This window comes from Melopsittacus undulatus, chromosome 8 (genome assembly GCF_012275295.1).
Source record: "Melopsittacus undulatus isolate bMelUnd1 chromosome 8, bMelUnd1.mat.Z, whole genome shotgun sequence".
Taxonomy (NCBI): domain Eukaryota; kingdom Metazoa; phylum Chordata; class Aves; order Psittaciformes; family Psittaculidae; genus Melopsittacus; species Melopsittacus undulatus.
In genome coordinates, this window is record NC_047534.1 from 36127127 (window position 1) to 36148678 (window position 21552).

The 21552-nt window shown below is 38.3% G+C and overlaps 1 protein-coding gene across 4 annotated transcripts in view; it reads right to left on the reverse strand.

Annotated features, from left to right (window-relative positions):
* ADAM23 (ADAM metallopeptidase domain 23) overlaps positions 1–13475 on the reverse strand; it is a 71225-nt gene extending 57750 nt beyond the window's left edge. For 3 of the 4 annotated variants that reach the window (XM_031045105.2, XM_031045104.2, XM_031045106.2), the window contains exons 1-3: positions 13207–13474; positions 11969–12195; positions 1259–1335 (exon numbers count right to left, since the gene is read on the reverse strand). In XM_031045105.2, the coding sequence (XP_030900965.1) occupies positions 1259–1335; positions 11969–12195; positions 13207–13378 (476 nt within the window). In that variant the 5' untranslated portion in view covers positions 13379–13474. Of the gene's footprint in view, positions 1–1258; positions 1336–11968; positions 12196–13206 lie in introns of all 4 variants that reach the window. The other variant, XM_031045107.2, reaches the window with a different exon arrangement.
* Positions 13476–21552: the final 8077 nt, after the last annotated feature.

A 21552-nucleotide genomic window follows, 5' to 3' on the forward strand; every position in this document is an offset into this window, starting at 1 on the left:
GGAATTACTCTGCATGGGTCTCATAAAACACCAGTCTTGCACTACACAATAGTTCTTCCAGAGGCTAGAGAACATCCAGTTATCTTCAAGCTTTCTTTCTCCTTCCATTCTCCTTCGATTCTGCATGCCATTCCCTGCTCGATACTAACACATCTTTTGCCAGCCACTCAAGACTTTGTGTCATATTTTAAGACATTCCTGTGAGAACAACCTCACTTCAGAATCATGCATCGATGAAGGAAATTGTCTGCAGTTCACCGTTACAGAAAATCACCAATAATTTAAACCTAAGCAACAAAATATGTGAATATAACAGTTCAAATTTTACAAATCCAAAGCCTATCACTTTGAAAAGCTATTAGATTTAATAAGCTTGCATTATTCTCCCTAAGAAAACTTTCATTACATGACAAACCAAAATAAGACCTCACATGGACCAGATGAACACTGTTTTTTTTAAACCGGTATGCAATTGTTTCTATAAACTATTTATTTCTCCTTTAAGCACACTGAAAGGCTCAAGGACAGCAGAAGATGCAAATGCACTTTTAAGCAATACTGTCAAGTATTTAGTACTGATTTTAAACTTCTACCTTATTCTTACACTTTCTCAGTGCAAACTTTTAGTGACAAAAATTTCATGACAATTTTTCTAAAAACACCTAGTTTTATACCTTCAACTGAGATATAAATTCATGTGACACAAACAACTAAACCACCATTGACCTGTATTACAAGTCAGATCTTTTAGACCTGACAATTATGGAAAATTGTCTGTCTTACTGGTAAACAGACTCTAGCTGCACTTTTCAGTACAGGACAACTGTTAGGATTCCTACTTCATTAGGGACTTAATAATAATAGTGACAATAGCACATTTTCCAGATGATTAAAGATGAGCCAGTATTTACAGTATTTCTACACACTGACATTAGCAATTAAAATAACATCTGCACGCGAGTTTATCAAGTAAAAAAATGCACAAGAAAAGCCACACATTTCAAGCACAATGAGTACCAAAATCTCTCTGTCATCATTTATTTGTCATGAATGAAAAAATTTAAGGGTATGTACATTATAGGTGTCAGCAAGGCTAACAATTACCTCACTTACAAAAGCCTAAATTGTATTTTGTATTAATAAACTTGGTAACAGCATGTTTTTCCACAGATCTTGGGATTTCACATGCCCTGACCTTGTACCATAAGTTAAAGACAGTAAGAGCAGGATAAAAAGAAACCTCAAATTGTGCACTTACTTATTCAGTGTGAGGTCAAGGATGAATTTGGAGCCAAAGGCCTCAATCTGGAAACTTGCCTGGGCCAGATGTACAGCCTGTAAACATGAACACACAGGAGTACTATACAGTTTTGCAGAACATTTAACATTGTCAAAAGAATCACTGAGCTTTGTATGCAAATGTGTGATAAACACCTGTGACAAAGTTATAGAAAACCTACTTATTTTCACCAATCTCATTGGCATATGAAAAGCTTTGCCCTGATACCAAATTCTTATTCAAAAGGATTTGTCTTTTTAGAAGGTAAAGGAAGAGAGAAGCAAATGGTACCTGAAAAGCATTCAAATACACACTCATTCCTCACAAGCACAAGAAGTGGAAAAAAAAAATTATTCACCTAAATGTCTATATTTTTTCCATAACAAGATGACTAGGTAACAAAAGCATAAATTATGTAGTATACTGTTCTTTTAATTAAGTCACTGCATTGTTCACTTTAAAAGACCTGAAATAATTAAAACATCTATAATGCACACCTTTAAACAAGAAGGTCACGGCATGACTTGTATTACATGTTATAAAAGACTCCATCAAAGCAATCCCATCACAATTAAAGGCTTGTACTTGGCATTATAGCCAAGCCAGTGTACGGAACACTGTACATACAACGTGCAACTCATCGACTCAACACACAACAATGAAAAAAAAAAAACCTATTAGCTTGTCTTGCATAGGGAGTTAACTTTAACTTTCAGGATATTCCATTTTTGTCAGATATATAAACTATTCTTTATGCTTTTCTATACTGTTGTAACTGTAGCCAAACACATTTAAAACATCTGTTCTCCAGAAAAATGATAAGAGAGATGATCCAAGAATTTTATTTTTTCTAAAGACACTATTCCAACAAAATAGAAGAGATCAGATCTGAATTTCATAGAAGTTCTTCCCTGGTAATGTTGTAGTCAAACCACGCTTACTTATACACTATTTTTCTATGGCATTAATGATTACATAATGATACTACTAAGCCCTTTAATGAAAAATAGTATTTTTTTATCTTTTGCTTAAACACCACAATGAATCTTCAGGTATGTCACAAAAACTACATAAAGTTTAGCTAGTTTGTGGTATAACTTAAATAATATGAAAATTAGCTTTTATGCCCCACAATGCCTACAATTTTGCACTGTTTTGAAAATTTTTTCCACAAAGGATAGATGCTTTATATTCCTCTTCCATTCTTTCACTAGACAGAGCAGTGCTGATTTTTGCCTTATTTCTCAGCTTAGGTATGCATCATCTTTCATAAAACCTTTCAACAGAATTTTTTAAAAAATATTTCTAAAGTTGCTATGGTGACTAAAGCCAGCTGTGATGTTTCCCATGTTAGTTTAGCATTCTTTGCCCCCAGAATGATCATTTCCCTCCTAAGAGGGTCACAGAGCTTTGTTATCGAGTTTCTTTAAAACAGATTTGTAGTTATAAAATATTTCAAAGATGTTTAATATTGTTAGTCTTACATAAATATTTGCTTAATAAATATTTTGTTTATTAAACAAATACAATAATTTTAAACATGAATTTTAAAAATTGTATTCCCAGGTGGTATCTAAAATAAGATGGACACAAACCAGCATCAAGCTTTCTCTCCATTACAATTTTTGTTAAATATTAACAGCTGTCTTACCAGTTCACCAATTTGCTGAGGTCACACCAGCCTGGCAAACTGTTTCCATCTGCTCTGAATCACCAGAGTAAACCAGTTTAAGTATAAAGACAAACAGGTGACTTGAAGGAGGGAATCAGAGAACCTGAAAGGATGAAAGCTAGCATACATATTAATTAAAAGAAAAAAAAAAAGAATCTCAGTTTAAATGCATGCCTAGCAGGACTGGCTTTTCAGCCTCTCCACTTTTTTGCACAGTGAAACCAGGGAACAAGTGTCACAAGGAGCTTTTCAAGACCTGTTTGTTACCAAAATGTCATGTTTTCAACATGTACATGTATTATTTAATTTAAAAGAAAAAAAAACATGAAAATTTATTGCAGGACAAGGGTTACAATCAGTTTTATCCCATAAAGATTCACTTGGAGTTACAGGAACAATTGCTTTGAGTCTCCTCCCCATGTAATGTTTACCTAAAATTACATGTCTTCAAATATATGCCACAAAAAAGACTTCTAAACTTTCCAGATAGTTAATACTGAAGAGCATGTACTATTCCATTAAGATCACTCTGAAACATGAGAAATTATAACTACAGAATTGCTTAAAGTACCTAGGTTTTATTATGTTTTTTATAAATACATTTGGAAGTTTTCCAAAACATCTCCTGCTCGAAGATATAGTGATTTTGACTATATTGCATTCTTATATACAAACCATGAAGACAGAGCCTTTAAGATAAGATCATAATTTATAGACCTATGGCATAACATTCCTGACACATGTAACATGGCAAAAACTGACTTCCCAATCAAGATGTATTTAGTGTAATGTTTACAAGTTGGTTTAGAAACAATACAAACTACCAGTGCTCCCAAACACCATAGGTAGCTAAGTTGAGCTAATGTAACATCAGCACTGACCATATAATTTTTACAGGGTTAGTTTGGAAATAAAAATTTGCTTTCTTTTCAGTTTGATAAAGGTACAGCATTTCTTTCACTTCTCCTACCAAACTATGCATTACTTAAAATGTATATTCTTTGAAACAGTTTTTGGAACAAGAATAGTATCAAGGCTAAATAATCACCTGCAAGAGAGATACCCAAATTTTTTGTTTTTTCACTTTATATTTTCTTTTGTTTTTTGCCACTACTGCTGTTCAGACTGATAATTCTCAACCAACTAAATAAGGCAAACTGTTGGAATATCTTTCAAGAAGATTCAAGCTACTTAATTAAGAAAATGCTTAAGTGTGGAGGATGATATATGCCATAATAAATCACACTTCAAAAGCAATCATGCTGTACTGAATCAATCATGCTGTACTGAATCATGCCAAAATCCCAAAACTTCAGCACAAGACTTTACAGATACTAAAAATGTATGCATATATATAAGGAAAAAAAGTAATAAAAAGAAATCCCTGTATAACCTCCAGATCAGGCACTCCCACCAAGGGTTATTAAATCCAAAACACAAGTTCTGGTTCTCAGAAGATCCTGAACCACTAATTGCTAGAGTCTGAGGACTGGTCTAGGAAATAGCACCCCATGATTGTTATGCTCCTATAGCCCTCCCTAAGTATCTACTACTGATTGCTCTCAGGGATACCCAGATGAACATCTAGTCTGATCTGCTATAGCTTTTCTTTTGTCCAGACAAGCCAAATATCCAATGATATATGTATAACATCCTTTAAGTTTCTAAGCCAGCAACTGTGTATTCTTTATCTTTCTGTAATTTAAAATTAACGTAACTTGTATTCTTGGTCTATGGTATCATAAAAAAAAGTTCATCTTGTAGGATGAGATACAATATCATTGCTGTTTCTGAAAACAATTACCCCTGGATCTAAAACCACCATTTGCTATCTATTAGTGTGCCTCACTTAACAGATGCATCCTGGACACATAAGCAATTGCTGTAAAGCAGTTGATACTAACTTGCTACCCTGCTATACCGCAACCTCTACACCAAACTCATCTCAAACTACTGGTTACAAAAAGAACACTGGATTTAAGATCCCTGCAGTTTAGCAAAACCAGTTTTGAATTCAGGTGAATGTGATGTACCACTGCTGCAGCAAAATACAGATTTTTCAAAGCTAGTTGAAAATAGATAAGCACCTGTAAAAGCCGTAAGTCAGAAATCAGGTGAAGGTAGCGAGACTGAAGTGTTTAATCCTGAAACTGACATTTTTCTTGTACCAAGTTAGCACAGAAAGCTGCCAGTGAACTGTCACTAGGTGTTTTAGCCATTAACAACCATCATGTACCATCATGATGGGAAGAAATATTTCAGAAAAGTGTCTGAAATCCTGTGATACAGATTATTATTTCACAGTATTGTCTTACCAGTTACTGTGTAATTCAATGCCTAAAGTGTAATCTGAAATATAGTGTTCTAATTGGCATAGAAATATAAATTCAAACAAGAATATTACATTTTGAAGTCAGATATCTTACCATGTCTTTTCACAGGTGATTAAACACCACATTCTTGTACAACTGACATACATGGTTCACATCTGCATAATTATACTTTGCTTACATAAACAGAAGACCAAGGTCTTCTGTACATGTTTGTAATTTAAAATCCTCTGCAGAGGTTCCTGTTTTGACAGCTGTAAACTACTCCAGCAGCAAAGCTGCAAAATTACATTAAGTTTTTCTGCAGCAAAGACTTACTGATGATACCCAGAGGGGTGGGCTGAAGGAGGGTGCGATTATCATTTTTGTTGCTACCAAACCTGAATTTGAGAGGTCTTTTATCACTGTTCTGGAAGACCAGATTACTACCATAGTCACTGTAATAAGAGATTCTTCATACTAGGGGCATTCTAAGAGTGCTATAACTGCTTGTGCAAAGTAGTAGTTCTCAGGCATTTTCCAAGCTAAAAATCCACATATATGAAGAATTCCAGTTTAAGTCAGTCATTAGCTTACTGTAAGTTTCAAGATAAAATTAGACTAGAAGGCTGTAAAACTATGCCAAATGCAATGATCTGTTACCTCTTCAAAAATATCAAGCTCTGTCACAAGTCTTTAAACAGAAGTAACAGCATTGTTTAACTGACTGATAGTACTTTCGGACCTTCTGTTATATTCATACGGATAAGATCTCCAAATGACCATCACTGCTTTTAATAGTCTATTTCTGCATATAGTTCTGCTGATGAAAATAATGGCCAAGAGCTGCTGTTCTTATTTCAGTACCTGAGCAAGGGGCTTCATCACTTCTATTTTGGAATTAGTAACATAAGTCAGATTTAGATGGATTTTACACCATTAAAACATTTTTTGATCTAGACTTTCATTCTGAAAATAGTACAAGTTTTGTCACAAATGAATATGACCTACTATACGCTTGTTCCTTACTCTTCTTTCAGCTTGTTTGCCTATCCTCAGACTTCATACAGAAGCCATCCTTCTTTAGTGTTTGGAAAACATCTACTATATTGCACATATGCTAAGCTAACTGTGCTCAGAAGAGAGCCTATGTATAGAATTATTACAGATCTGAAAACTAAGTATTTTTCAATGGCATTTGGAATTAAAGAAACAATTGTTGGAGCAAATCCAGAGGAGGACCATGAAGATGATCAGAGGGCAGAAGCACCTCTCCTACCTATGAAGGTAGGTTGAGAGAGCTAGGCTTGTTCAGCCTGGAAAAGAGACCTTAACACAGGCTTTCAGTACCTTAAGGGGGCCTACAAGAAATCTAGAGAGTGATTTTTTACAAGGGACACTTTTTACAAGTGACAGGAAAGAGGGAATGGCTTTAAGGTGACAGAGGGGGCATTTAGATTAGACATTAGGAAAAATTCTTTACTGTCGTAGTGGTGAGGCACTGACAAGTTGTCAGAGAAGTTGTGGATGCCACATCCCTGGAAGCAACTTGGTCTAGTGGAAGGTGTCCCTGCCCACAACAGGGGGGTCGGAACTAGATGATCTTTAAGGTCCCTTCCAACTCAAACTGTTTTGTGATTCTATGATTCTATAACCTTCCAGTATTCATTGAAAATAAAGCATTTCACACTGAACAACCTATGTAAATATCAGAGCAGCTTAAAACATACAGGATTTCAGAAAAGCTTCCATTGATTATTTGTTTCTGGTCTTTAATAACAGAAAGGTTACTTTGATGCACTTGAACCTCAAGCTTTGAAGGTTGTTCTCTGAAAGAAAGGCTGTCAGCATGCGAACAAAGTCTCAGGCCTACCTCTGAAAGCAATTCTACTGTTGCTCTTTTAACACCAGGGGCCAGAATCCACCAGACTTGCAGTACCCAGCTTCCCAAAAATGCTATAAAACCCGTAAAATTTTTGGTGTTTTTTTTTTTAATTCAGAAGAAGGCCCAACAAGTGCAATTGTTGCACTAACTAACACAGAGGAACTGAAATATTTTATAGGTTATCACTTGAAATGACAATTAAAAAAAAATTAGAACTATCATGACCCATATTTCAGCTAGGAAACCAAGACATAGATCTACTTAAGAGATGGCATAAGGCATAAGATGGCTTTCTACTCCTGAAAACCAAAGAAGACAGGAAGACCATTTTCAAGCCTACTGTTAACCAGTAACTACTGAAGACACAGAGTCCAGATAAGTCTTTTGCATTAATAGGAATTCAATACAGACTAGAGAGTAGGAATTTAATACAGAACAGAAAAAGAGACAAAGTATGCAAAATCATGAATTTGCAAGTAGTGTAAATTGAATCTGCACCACAGAAATTTCAGAGGAAATGAAAAAAAAAGGGCAAACAAAAAAGCAAAGCCAGTTGAAATACTACAATGGTTCTCCAATAATCTTAAACTCATATAGATAAACCACATGAAGTTCATTCATTATTTTGATCAGTTTTCATTACATGGGGATTAAAAGTGAAGATCTGGCCTAAGACAGGCAAGGGAAGGGAAAACAATAATTAGGGCATAGGATTTTTATCTGGATTTTAGCAAGAATTCACATGATGCCATCTCTTGAGAGATTATTAACCATCACCTTTCATATTGTACAAAACAGGCCTGCTTTTTCTTCAATACCATCTCCTTTGTTAATGGCCATGATACAGCTATTTTCCTTTCATCTTAAAGATGCTTCCCCTCTCAACTTTTGTATGCTACGTACCAAAGTTGCATAAAGGACAGAAACAGCACTGCATTTCAACCTCTAAAGCAGGGCAACATAGCAGAAAACAATGTTCAGCCTGGCCATATTTTCATTATTTAAATGACAAACAGAGGAGCACCTGGAAGCACTTGCACTCCGAAACACCTGGAGTTTTTACCCCAAGAAAATAGCCCAAAATGTTGGGGTCCTTTTTTCTGGGGGGTAGGGAGTGGAACTGTCTTCACTATTACACAGTTGGGTTTTTTTTCCAGTCATTAGGGTCTGCAAACCAGTTTTTTTAACACCTCTCTCCTCCCAAAAATTACACTAACAGCTTAGAATGATGCACTTTGTTTCTTTACAACTTCTGAGAACTTATGATTCAGCAAACTAAAGACAGCTGTGTTTTTCTGGCAATCCTTTCATTTTGAGACCACATCTTGTGTTGCAAGATTTTTTTCTTTCCTGGCTGTAGTAACAACTTGGTGCTAGCCTTTTGTGACAAGTTGTGTCACACAGCAGTCTTTCTGCTACCTCCTAATGATCAAGTGTACCTAGCCTACAAAAACGAACCACAGCAGTCATCTGGTTCAGTAAAGAGATTTGCAGTTCATTCTGAAATCTACTTCCATCTGCAGAAGTTTAGAAAGACACAGCACACATGACTCAGACCTCTCCAGCATGTTTAAGAGTTCTTATAAGAAGTTTCTTATAAGAGTTTCTTATAAGAAGTTTCTTATAAGAGTTTCTTATAAGAAGTTTCTTATAAGAGTTTCTTATAAGAAGTTTCTTATAAGAGTTTCTTATAAGAAGTTTCTTATAAGAGTTTCTTATAAGAGTTTCTTATAAGTTTCATCACTGTGTTTTTATAAACGGATGTTCATTTCTGAGCATTTCACACCAAAAAATAACCTAAGAATTCAAAACCAGCTAGCCTTAATTTGAGTATGAGGAAACAGGTATACAGATTTTTAGAGTCTTCAACTACCAAGTATTTGAAATATGCTTTTTTCAGATCATAAAAAGAAAACAGATTGCAGACTATAACTCTGTCCACCTTGGAGATAGACCAAGGAGATAGCCAAAACTAGCACACCTTTATTTTTCCACCAGTGAGAAAAAGCTTGAAATAGTAAAAAAGGAATGAGAGAAGTTCTACAAACAATTTAAATCACATACACCCTCTCATTATGGTGGCATTTTACCACATCCAAAGGGGATAAGATGATCAGTGCTAAGAAAGCAATTTATTACTTTTTTTTGTTCTCTGGTACACTGCTTTCTCTTCAACCCCTTCATTTCTATATATATTTCATTAATAAGGCTGGAGACCCCTACTTTTAGGGATTTAAAAAAAAAGAAATCAAATATTTTAAGTCATTTTACATAATTGTATTTCTCTAGCTTTACCTCTCTCTTACTACATGCACACCATTTCCTCTACTCTTCCCCTCTCCTTATAGTGACTCAGCATTTCTGAGGTATTCAGGCCTAAGCCACTAAACAATCCATATGACTTACATTTTTCTGGCCACTATAATGAAGTTCCACAGAAAGGGGTTTACTGAATAATATCCACAGTTAGGGAGTACAGCTACATCATATGCCTATAAATGGTATATTAAGGCTGACAAGAAAATACAAATTGAAGAATGCATGGTTCCAAGACCAGTAAAAAAAAATATTTTTCTTCCTCAATTGTCTCTTGTGTACAGATATAAGGTCCTCATATTTATCTTTATTTTTTTCCACATGCTAAACCTCAATCCTAAATATAGATATCTTTCTTTACCTAGCTATAAACATATTTTGGTTATTTATTTGAATTACCAATGTGGGGAGAGCAAAATCATGCAGGTATTATTTATTACAATATAGCATTTATTTGAGTTCTGGGAAAGAATAAAAGCAAATACTAAAAATCTTCCCCCTTCCCAAAATCAAAACCCTTTACATTCTAGGCAGAATTCTCCCCTCCCTAGCAATTATTGCCCTACAGAGACTAGTTAATGTTAAACAGAACAAAATAACCAAATATTTGCTACCACATTATTGGTAAAACAGATGGAAGGGCAAAGAAATAACTTCATGCAAGGACAGACGCAAGAGGCAAATTGGGGATAGGAGTGTGGGGGGAACACAGGACTCTCTGGTGCTCTGAAAGCAAAACATGCAAAAAATCAAAGCAGAAAAGGAACATAATCAACACTTTCCTTCAATTAAGTGGATCAAAGCAATAGAAGTTCCATGCCAGAAGGATGAAGTCAACATGATGTCACTTTCTATGGAACCTCAAGCTTAAAGAATCCTTCTGTGAGGAAAAAATGCAGTGCGAGCATTCCTTACACTTAAAAGGGACACAGTGAGTAGAAAGGAGATCCACTTTACACAATACTCAGCAGCAAGCATACTCAAGGAAATCAATACCAATTCTGTCAGCACCAATTTCTGCAGAGCTTTACCCCCAGCAGGCGGAGATCAGGTAGGGCATAGGAAGGATAGGCAACGGCAGCAATGTTTTTGTGGGCAATGCTGGGTAAGCAAAGACGTTGGAAGGCATCCTCCTCTGTGGATTCCCAAGGAAAAAACTTCATGTAGAAACATGAAGGAAGCACTAATCCCAAAGGCAGATTTGCAAGCACTTGCAAAGTCTCTTTCTTCCCACACCTCTCTCCAAAGAGGGGAACAGAAGGCCCCTGTTGTTCAAGTTTATTTAAAAAAAGAGGTCTCATTTTAAAACAATATTAGTTCAGAATGTAATATGTTATATAGCTCCAATTTCTAACATCTGAACAGCTTTTCTGTGCCACCTGTAACATATCGGTGTATCTGAATGCGTCCAAAGGCACATATTGTTATCCAAGTTCAGTAAGCTAGGAAGCAACCTTTCTTACCATTAAAATATCAAAACTATACAACTCATCTTTTTTTCAAGGGTTTAAACAACGACAAAGGGTTATACTTTCAAAGTATATTATGACAAAGGTAATACTTCCATATTAATTCCATATCTGAAATGGCACATAATAAATATCAACAAAAGCACATATAGTGCATAATAAATTCCCTTTCTACAATTTCAAAAGAAAGGCAATTCAGTAGGCAGAGCCCTTCAGTAATAGCATACACATTGACCTGCTTTACTGCCTTTCCTCTCTATTGTGACAATCTCTTCCTATACAAGCTATATTTACCTTCACTTTACCTTTTTAACTCATGGGAAGACATAATTTTTTAAAATAAAAATTTATAAAAACAGGATAGACTTATTTTAAAGGGTGCCTCCTAAGCAATAGGGTTTAGAATAGGTTTACTTCTTCATCAAGTTTTTTCACAACATTAAAGTTTGCTCAACCCCATACAATTTCAGAAAAAAAATTACTATCTGCACATATACAAAATGAAATACTGTACCTTGCCATTGAAAATTAAAAAGGCAGGTATTATTTAACAAAATCTCATAATATTTTACAGTGGTCTTCACTAGTCATAGACTGACAGGAAACCACTACTGCATTTATTAGGTACTGCATAACAGACACATTCATGCTGCAAGTTCAGGATTCTAAAGAAACTCCCTATGCAGACATTTCTGCAGTGTAGAGCTATTTTGAAAGAAGCATGTTGTTGATGATGGTATACCATAAATCAAGACACTGGAACTACACTGATCAGACAAGTCAACTTTGCATAACTCCCATTCATTTTACCTACAGTTGAACTTTTGAACCATGATGAAATTCAAAATAATTATATTTAAATTAACACAAGGGAAATTAAGAGTCTTGTTTAATTACATGTCCTCCTTGATTTTCTACAAATGGTGGTAAGGACCACCATGAAGTCTCAAAGATCTATGGAATAAAACATTCAAACTCAGTTCCACATCAGATACTAACAGTTTGAAAATTCTGCAGATAAGCCTTTTTTTACCCTACCTTGTCATGCTTCTGCTGGTGCCTTGCCCTAGTATCCAGGACATGGTAAGGGGTTTCAGAGTCTCTGTTGATGTAATAGATTAGTCTTGAAGGCAGTGTGATTTCTTTCTGGATTGCATTGCTGTAGCTGTTATTTTTACTGTTGTTGCTTTTATTCTGTTGAAATGTATTCTCTTCATCCGGCAGTACTCCCTCTGTACTGCCTGCTGTTTCATTCCAATGCAGGTCTAAGGAAGAAAGATATGCCAGCCGCAAATTAGATGGTAAACTATGTTTATTAAAAAAAAAAAAAAGCAGCTACATATTTAGCTTGCAATATTCTAATATTTTATTAGTCACTCAAGCAACCAAAAAGCTTACTCATTGAACTAGATCTTATTCATTTCTTCATATGTAAAAAGGCTTCAGAAATAACATTATTTATTTAAATGCACATACATTTTCATATGCATTCATAGGTTATAAATATTTTAATGCCTCTCAACCTCCAGAAAAAAAAAAAATCCCAACACTTAATGGACATGTACTTACCTTCTTTGATAGCCAAGCTCTCTTTCAGACACACACACAAAAAACAGGGGTACACCTACAAAAGACTTATTTCCCATGTTCCTAAGACAAGCTGAATTCAGAGTCCATGCACACTGAATGGTAATCAAGTCTCTTTACATAATAGCAAGTTTTCCACCTCTCCCTTTTAACTTTTACAAAAGCCCTTTTCTTCAGTGGCAGCTTTTCAGATGAAACCCTGCATCCTTCCTCATTAAAATTTCAGGATACAGTCAATCAACAAGCAAAGTAACACGAACAATAACATGAGGCACAAACCGACTATATTCAAAAGCAAATAAACAAAAAGCACACACAAAAATCCAACCCCAAACTGGTTTCCCATTCAGATCCTCGTACACATGCATCCTAACATACACACAAAAAAAACACCTAAGCCTTTTTTTGCCGCATACCTCACCAGCGTTATTTCTGCGCACGGCATTCTCTAAACCACCAAAGCATTCGCTTTGGAAGATCAAAGGGGAAAAACCTCACATTTCTCTCTTTTTCGTAAGCAAGCAAGAAGAAACAGACACGTACACAGCTATGGAAGGGGCGGAGGGAAAACCGTTCAGGGGAAATGGATGCTATCGGGATTTATCTCCCGGGGCGGAGGCAGGGGGCCCGGGAGCCGAGGAGCAGCAGCCGCCTCACGCACACCGCCCCCCCTCCCCCGTCATACCCACCGGCGGCCGCTGCAGCCGCTCGGGCCCGCGGGCAAGATGAGCCATGGAGGAGCAGGAGCAGCGAGACGAGGCGGCCGAGGAGCGGCAGGAGCGTGGGGCGGCAGGCGGCGGCGGCGGGGAGGCGGCGGCCGCAGCGCGGCTGCCGCAGGGAGATGCTGCCGGGCGGCTTCATGGCTCATAGCGCCCCGCGGGTGAGAGGGGGGCTGCCGGCCGAGGAGCAGCGCGGTTCCCTCACCCCGAAGCCGGGCGGTGGCGGAGGGAAGGAGGCGGCTCCCGCCCGTCTGCCTCCTGTCTCCGCCGTTACCTCAGCGCGAGGGCGGGCGGGGAGCGCCGCGCACCCGCCTCACCGCGCCGGGCTCGTGCCCGCGGCGGGCGCACTGAGGCGGGGCCAGGCGGGCGCTGTCCATTGTGCTGCCGCCGAGGGGCGTTAACACCCACCTGGGATCTCCCGTTTGAACCGGCGCCGTCAGGGCTCCGGTGAGCAGGGTCTCGAGTCCCATTAAAACCTCCTGCAAAACCTCCCGCTTGGCTTAACACAGCCCCGAGGTAAAGGGTAAAACCAACGGCCGCAGCTGCCACACACGTTGCACATCAACACCGAGGGGTTATACTGAAAACTGTCACTGTGTGTCACAGACTAACACACACACACCTGCCCTTGCAGTGTGCACAGCTGCAAGGAGCCGAGTTTGGGAATTTTCAACTCATTTTAAGAACTTAACACTGGAGGGGAATTGCTCTGGAAACTGGTAGCCTTGGGCAAGGCTTGGGAGAGATTTTGGAGGCATGAAGCAGCAGCCACAGGCCAGTTTGTTGACCTGAGATAGAGCCAGGAAGCTCCCGCTCCCTGGGCACACAGGAAAGGCAAAGGGAATATAAATTCAAGTTCACGACTCGCAGCCCTCATCTCCCCCATGAACCCTCCCCATGCTCCAATCATGGTATGAAGCTTCAGGGTGCTTCTGCTTGCTCCCAGCATCTCCAGCCAACACATTCGTTCGTTGCATCTCACCCCTTGTGTTCTCCAGGCCCTGCAACCCACTCATCCCTACTGACTGCAGCCAACATGCAGTGAAGTGGGTATGGAGGTGAGAACCAAAGACTACCAAAAGAGTAAATGTATACTGACAAAGAAAATGGACATGTGTGCAATAAACACAGAGTAGCACTGCACAGAGGTGCACGATGGTGACCTGGTATAAATCTGCTCTGGCATGCTGTGTTCTAGACCACAAAGAGAATGAAGTATTAGCACATTTCTGTACAGTGAGTAGTATCTCCCATACTTCAGGCTGCCTGGGGTGAACCACCAATATGAAGAATATTTCCAAATATAAAAATAGCTTCCCAGAGATACGAGAAGATTAATCTGCTGGTTTGTATTCATTCCATGGCTTCAGGAGTCAGAAAAGCTGGAAGTTGAGTTTAGAGACAAGTTTAGATATTGAGTTCTTGGTGAACATTTTGCCCAGCAGACTTCTAATACCCAAGAATAGATATGTTATATTTTGGTGTGGGTCTTGCTGCTGAGGAAAAAAAGGTATTTCTCCTTTTTGCCTGGATATTGCTTTTTATTTGTCAGCTTATTCATTCTAATCTGAGTCTGTGTACCACATGGATTTCCAGAAAGACAGGAATTTACTCTGCTCCACATAATTTTCTTTAGATTCTAGCCTGAATTCATTATCATTGTTCATTTAGAAAGTATAAACAGTTTACAAATCATTACCATGCAGACTACTTCACAGCAGTAGTGTTATTACTTTAAAAGAAAAAAATAATGCTGCATTCTCATTCTACTCAAATAGGTGCTACTTGTGGAAGCTCAAAATCGGAGCATGTAGCAGCAGACAAACACATAGAAGACAAAGACCCGTGGGATGATCAGGTGTGAAAAAGAACAGAAAACGTGCCTTAGGATTTCTTTGTTGCTTGGGTCTAGGCAGAAAGCTGTAACAGTTTTCTATATAAAATGGTCTTCCTTGATGCTCACGTTCCCAGACACTTTCCATGCAGCCCAGCTTAGCCCAGCTGTTCCTCATCATCAACTACCACTACAATATTTAAACCAACTGTAGCTCTTTCCTCCCCATAAATGTATAAACAGATCAAAGGACCAGTTATGTCCATGCATCTGTATCTAAAACAAATAACAAAAAAGAGCAAAGAACAAAAGAGTCAAATGACCACACAGTTTAAACAACAACAACAAACATAATCCAGAAACTACCTTTCACCACACAACAAAAAGCCCCAAGAAGTCTAGCAATAATGAATACTAGAAACACCTGCTCTCTGAAACTATCAGTGGTTCTGTGCCACCTGATCTAGATGAAGATGACCCTGGCCATTGCAGGGGGAGTCGATTAGATGACATTTGAAGGTCCCTTCTAACCCAGACTATTCTATGATTCTGTGATTCTTATTTTTTATGTCCAGATTTTGAGGGAAAAAAAATAATGATTGCCCCTTTCTACAAAGGTTGTCTAGGGAAAAGATTTTCTAAAGTTCTTTTAGCTCATGTGCAAGTCTGCAGCAGAAATAATCACCTGAATAACCACCTGAAGCAGACACGCCTGGTCTTCCAGTCCCTTATGGTATGTCACTCAAGCGGTGTTTCATAAACCTACAAACCTTCAGATGCCATGTGCAGTTCTCAGAGCGTAATCAGCTCAGGATGACATACCCCACCAGGAATGACAGCTGGTTTTGTTGTGGTTTTTTAAACCTGCTTTCATCTTTCAGAAACACCATTAAATAATCCCAGATAGACTGCACTGCAGATGTTTGAAAACAAAATACCAGAGTGTGGATTATTGTAGCAGCATCGGTACCAAATGAAATTGAAACATCTAAGTCAGAGGCAGACAGGAAACGGCTGATAGCCAGTGCTTCAAGACTGACTAGGGAGCACATGCACTCTGTGCAAGGTATATACTACTTTCAATCTGGGTGATATATAGATTTTTACATCACATCTCCAGATGATTGCCTAGAGCTTTTAAATTCATCCCTCCCTTGACAGGATGGGGGTCAGTGAGCATATGGGATTAAACTTTGTAATGCTACAATTCAAATCAAAGAGGCTTCAGATGCAGAACTGCTGATCATAGTCTTGCATGTTCACATTAATAGCCAGCTGGGAAATATTAGTCCAGGATCTGTTAACCCAGTGGCAAAGATACAACCTTCCAAAATGATAAGATGCCTTTTCTGATACCACCTGAAAAAAGGTTAGCATATGACTTGGCTTGGGAAAGTCTCTATGTTGGATACATTTTTAAACAACTTGCTCCTTACCAAGGCATAAAATTTAACTCACCAAATGAGCACCATAAGACTGCACCTTACTAGGAAATAAAGAAAAAATATGGATTTCAACTGTAATGCCTTATCTAACACTTACTTCAAGAATTCAGTTAGGTCCTGTAACAAACGAGCAGGGGGGATATTCCTGGATACTCCTCACAGAGGCAAACATCTTACTGCTTTAATAGAAAGAAGAATATTTCTGTTGCAGATGGAATAGGAAGGAGACAAGTTCAGGAGATGTAAACATGGACGACTAATTTATCAGGTCTTTGCAAGGATGCCATAAGAGCACTGGCTACTGAGTTTACAATAGTGATGAACATTACAAAAGAGGAAACCGCAATATCAAACACGCAGTTTAACAGGAGGTTAAGCACAGGAAGACTAGCATAGTTACTTTGGTAATAACAGATGATACAAACTGGGCAGTTCAAGAGCGGCCCTGGGTGATGAAGGATATAATGCCATAGGAAACAGGCAGCACAAATAGCAGAGTAGGAGCAGCCACTGCTGAACTCTGCTCTCAAAGAGTGCAGTAGGCAAGTATGATTATGATTTATTCATATTGCTGTAGCACCAGCAGGCTCACCCGTAGGCCAAGGTCCCGCTGTGCTCTGTGGTCTACAGACACAGGACAAAATGACAGGCCCATTAGAGAAATTTCCATTTGATTTGCAATAGCAAATAACACAGACAATGCTGTAAGTAACAAAAGAAATAGAACAGCTCTGGGAGGGCTACCAAGCACACTGCAGGTCTAAAAAGCAGTAATTACACAGGGTACATTGAGTAACAATAGCACCTCATTAGCTGGCACATAACTAATCCACACAATCTGTAATTTGCATGCAAAAGAAGGTGGTAGCCATTCTCTGTTACTCAGAAGGGGTTAACAGCTGAGACAAAGCTGTACTGAAACTTCATGCCACTCAAATTTCCTTACTTTATATCATATGCACTGTAAGTATGGATAATTTATACTTAGAAGAAACCTGGTTAATTGCAATGAACAACACACTGCATTAGTATAACTTTTTTAAATCATACATGTTTGAATACTCATACTCCATGTTCAGCTATTCTCAAAGAGCTCCTCAGTCATCAGTATGAAAGAGTATATACAAGAATGTTTCTATATGAAGGGCTGTTACAATTTATTTTTTTATGTGACCATCTCTTGCTACACATCCCACCACCTAACAGCACAGTGGTAACCCAGCATTTAATCAGAAAAATAAGTACTTTTCATTTATTCTGCTTCTTTCAGCTTCTTTAAATACTTTTTAGCAACCAGGGGGTGAGGGAGGTGGAGGATCAATCTTGCAGTAATGTGACATACACATCAGACATATTCAGGAGACAGAGCACTGGTTCTAGATTCTTACGAAGCAAGCATTGTTTTCCAAATCACAGATCTACCAGAACAGGGCTTCTATTGCTCTTTGCTTTTCCATCTTATTTCAACCTCACACTCTTCAGAGGAAGTGCTTTCTCCTGCTATTTAGTTCATAGTTCAACAGAATCTTAAAAACAGTCTTCCCTTCCACATAGAACAGTGGAACAATGTACAGTATTGGGCACAACAAGATTTTAAACACAGTAATACTATAAAATAGAATACAGTAAAAATGCCATTTTCCCATCAGAACTGTCACACACTTACCAAGATCTGTGTGCATATCACCATTAACTACTCCTCTAACCAGTGATTCCACACAAATGAATTCTTTTCAGAGTACTGTATGTTCCAGCACTCTAGGACAGAATATACACAGTAATTAGGATATACTTGCCAGCTCCCCTTTCATCAACATTATGAAATGTTCATGTAAGGTCAGGTGAAGAAAACAAGATGATCAAAAGAATATACCCTACTAATGTTCAGCAAAGAAGGGAGGGGAACACAGCTGCTAATAGTAAATGAGTCAGAGGTTCTATTAATTGCAGTTCAGTTTGTATCCAGGTGAAACTTGGCCTCAGTAATCTACTTCTGACTGCAGGAGAAATTTATTTTGAATACAACACCAGGCTATTTCAGAATTAACTCACTGTGTACACTTGTATAATTAACTAAGCATTCACAGCCAAAAGATTTTACAGGTTGTCTAGTAGGATCGCTCAGCAATGTTTGAACAACTGCATGTAAGTCATTGTAGACAAGATACTACAGTGAAGTGCTTTTACCATCAGTGGAAATATTCTGATACAAAATTGTCCAATTATTCACCACATTGTCCAATTTATTAATAATAGATAAAGCAGCAGCAGAAACATGCTGGTCAATGAGCCTACTGAGAACACATTTGTTTGCTGTTCTGATACGGATATACTTAGCAAGTAAAACATACGCCACCAGCAGAAAAAAGAGTAATGCTGATCTTCTAATAAGCAAGCACTTCTAACTGTGGCTATGACATCAGCCTGCTCCTTGCTAGCTCATTTCACTCTTGTGAGTTCAATTGTAAAAACAGTGTCAAGAAAGTAAGACGAGATGGCAGAGGAAATCTGACTTGAATAGGTACTTTGATTTATATTTCCTTCAAATGAAATATATGGAGTTCACATCCCCAGAACTTGCCACAGCTGATCAAACACTTCCAAGTGGCAGGTTCTAAAAAAGCCATATTGCAGCTATTCCAGTGCAATTTTGCCAAGGAGAGGGAGACATTATCACTCCTTTCCTGACCCACTTGCATATGTCAGGGGAGAAAAGGTCTGCAGGGGATCTCCGGAGTCATGAAGTCCAGACCCCAGCTACCACAGGCTGTTCCATTCCATAGCTCCTCTTATACATTGCATTTAAAGGTAGTTAGGGGTTTTGCCCTCCAACAACCACTGGAAGGCTGTTCCAGAAGCTGATTGTTAGAATCACAAAGTAAATCCTCCTACTTTCCAGCTCCAAATTTATTCATGCCTAACAGAAACTCATTTGTTTTTGTGCCAGTGCTGGCATTAATAGCTCATTCCCCCTGCTGCTAGAAATTACCAGACTCTCAATGGTTACAGCATCTAAACCCAAGTGATAGGTAAAAATTTCAGGAGAGTGTAGTTGAAAACATTAAGGATGTTATCTTCAGCACAGAGATGCCCCAAAAAGCAGACTTTATTAGCATGAGAAGCAGAAGGAAGGTGGCCATGCCAGTGTAACACATGCTTGAGCTACTGTGTCTTACTGGGAATAGGAACTTACTAGCTACAGCTGCTACTAGTTGGAAGCTAGCTGGCGGGGCATGGACATGCACTGTTTAAAGGTGTTGTACTTGCTTTTCTTATGTTGACCAAAAAAATTTAAATAAATAAATTCTTCCTCCAAAAGCCTGCAGTGCTGAGGCTGCTGCTTACGTAACACACACAGCCTTGCCTTCTACAGCCTTGCATTCAGCAGTGACACCTGTGCTGATGCTGCTGCTATCACTGCTGTCCTCCTATGCTGTCAAAGGTAGATAAAAATGCTGAGAAGCAGCAATGTTAGTCAGATAGGGAAAATCCTGGCATTTTCATAAAACACAGCTCTACAAAATAGGGAAGAAAATAAAGAAAGAAATTGCTATATCCAATTAAGATGTTCGTAGACAAATTTGGAACAGTTTCCCTGCTTCTTCCCTAATTAGGCACAGGGATGAATCAGACAAAAAACACTATCCTGAAAGATTCCTATTTGAAGATGTATCTAGGATTTGACACTGATGCCTCCAAAGAGCCTAAAACATTTAACCACAATTTCTCTAGAGAGATGGTCTGAATTTTTAAGAAAGGTCAGTGCAAAGTATTATCAAAATGTTATCAAAGTGTTGTACTAAAGTCCTGGAGTGTTCCCAACACTAAAACATATTTTTGTCATACAAATAACTTTCAGTGTTGGATGTGGATCACAGATTGGTGTGTTATCATCCCCCGCACCAAAGACCTTCCACACTAATCTCTGTACAAGTCTGATATACAACCAAAGAAATGTCACTTTCAGCTTCTCCCCACCAATCAGTCTATTCCTATGTATTCCTACATTGTAAAGAGGACAGTCACAGATCTGGCAATTCTCATGACCCATCTGCCAAAGACAACATCTGGTAACGTCAACATATCTGTTTTGTAAGATTGCTTCAAAATTATGCACAGACCCCAGGGAATGCTTTGCATAATTTTTGCTGTTAATCCCTTGAGCACATTCTTGCCATCCAAGGAAGCTACAGTGAATTCTTCATCTTCCAAAGCCGAGAGAGAATCACAGCCAACATTTTACTAGCTTACTAAACTCGAACAGCAGTGCCACAATGCAGCAAATACTTCAGGGCATTATGACTTCTGCTTTGTCAGCTTTATACAAAGGTAAATAAGACTCAAATTTCACTCAAGAGTTGTGAAATTAAGCCCTTTACCCTGCTGCTTCCATTCTTCCCCTCACCCACATGAGCTTACACTTAGTCACCCTTCAAAGACCTTAATATTTCTCTGTATGCATATGTTCCCCATGATTTTCTGGGGTTGCTTATCCCACTAGTTAACTATAAGCTTAAACACACATTATTATTTGTTGTTACTATGGAAATGTAGCAACTTTTTTAAGGCTTCCTTGGAAATTAAAGTAGCATTATTTTATCCTGTGTGGAATACCTTTGTAGCATGTCATTGAAAAGGCAGTACTTTTTCTATACTACCCCCACCAATAAATTCAAACCCTGCACTTCAGAAATAACTTTTTCCATCATTACTTACAAAACTGCTTCTTACAGGTAATTAACTAAATTTCTTTTTCTCTCAGATTCCATCCATATCTTTGGCTAAGAAATGCTCTAACTTTAACCATTCTTCAGTTTCTCATCCTCTTCATCCTGGTTTGTACATGTGAGCACCAGAAGTCCAATAAAGGACAGCACTTCCCTTCTCAAGACTGCTGCCTTGAGAAACCAAAGGCTTCAATGCACAGCGATGTCAAAACAATTTCTTGCTACAGATGAGCTGAAGTGCATGGCAAAGTTGTCTGTATGCATACACACACCAGCTACTGTGTGAAGTGATACATTACCAAAAGCAGCT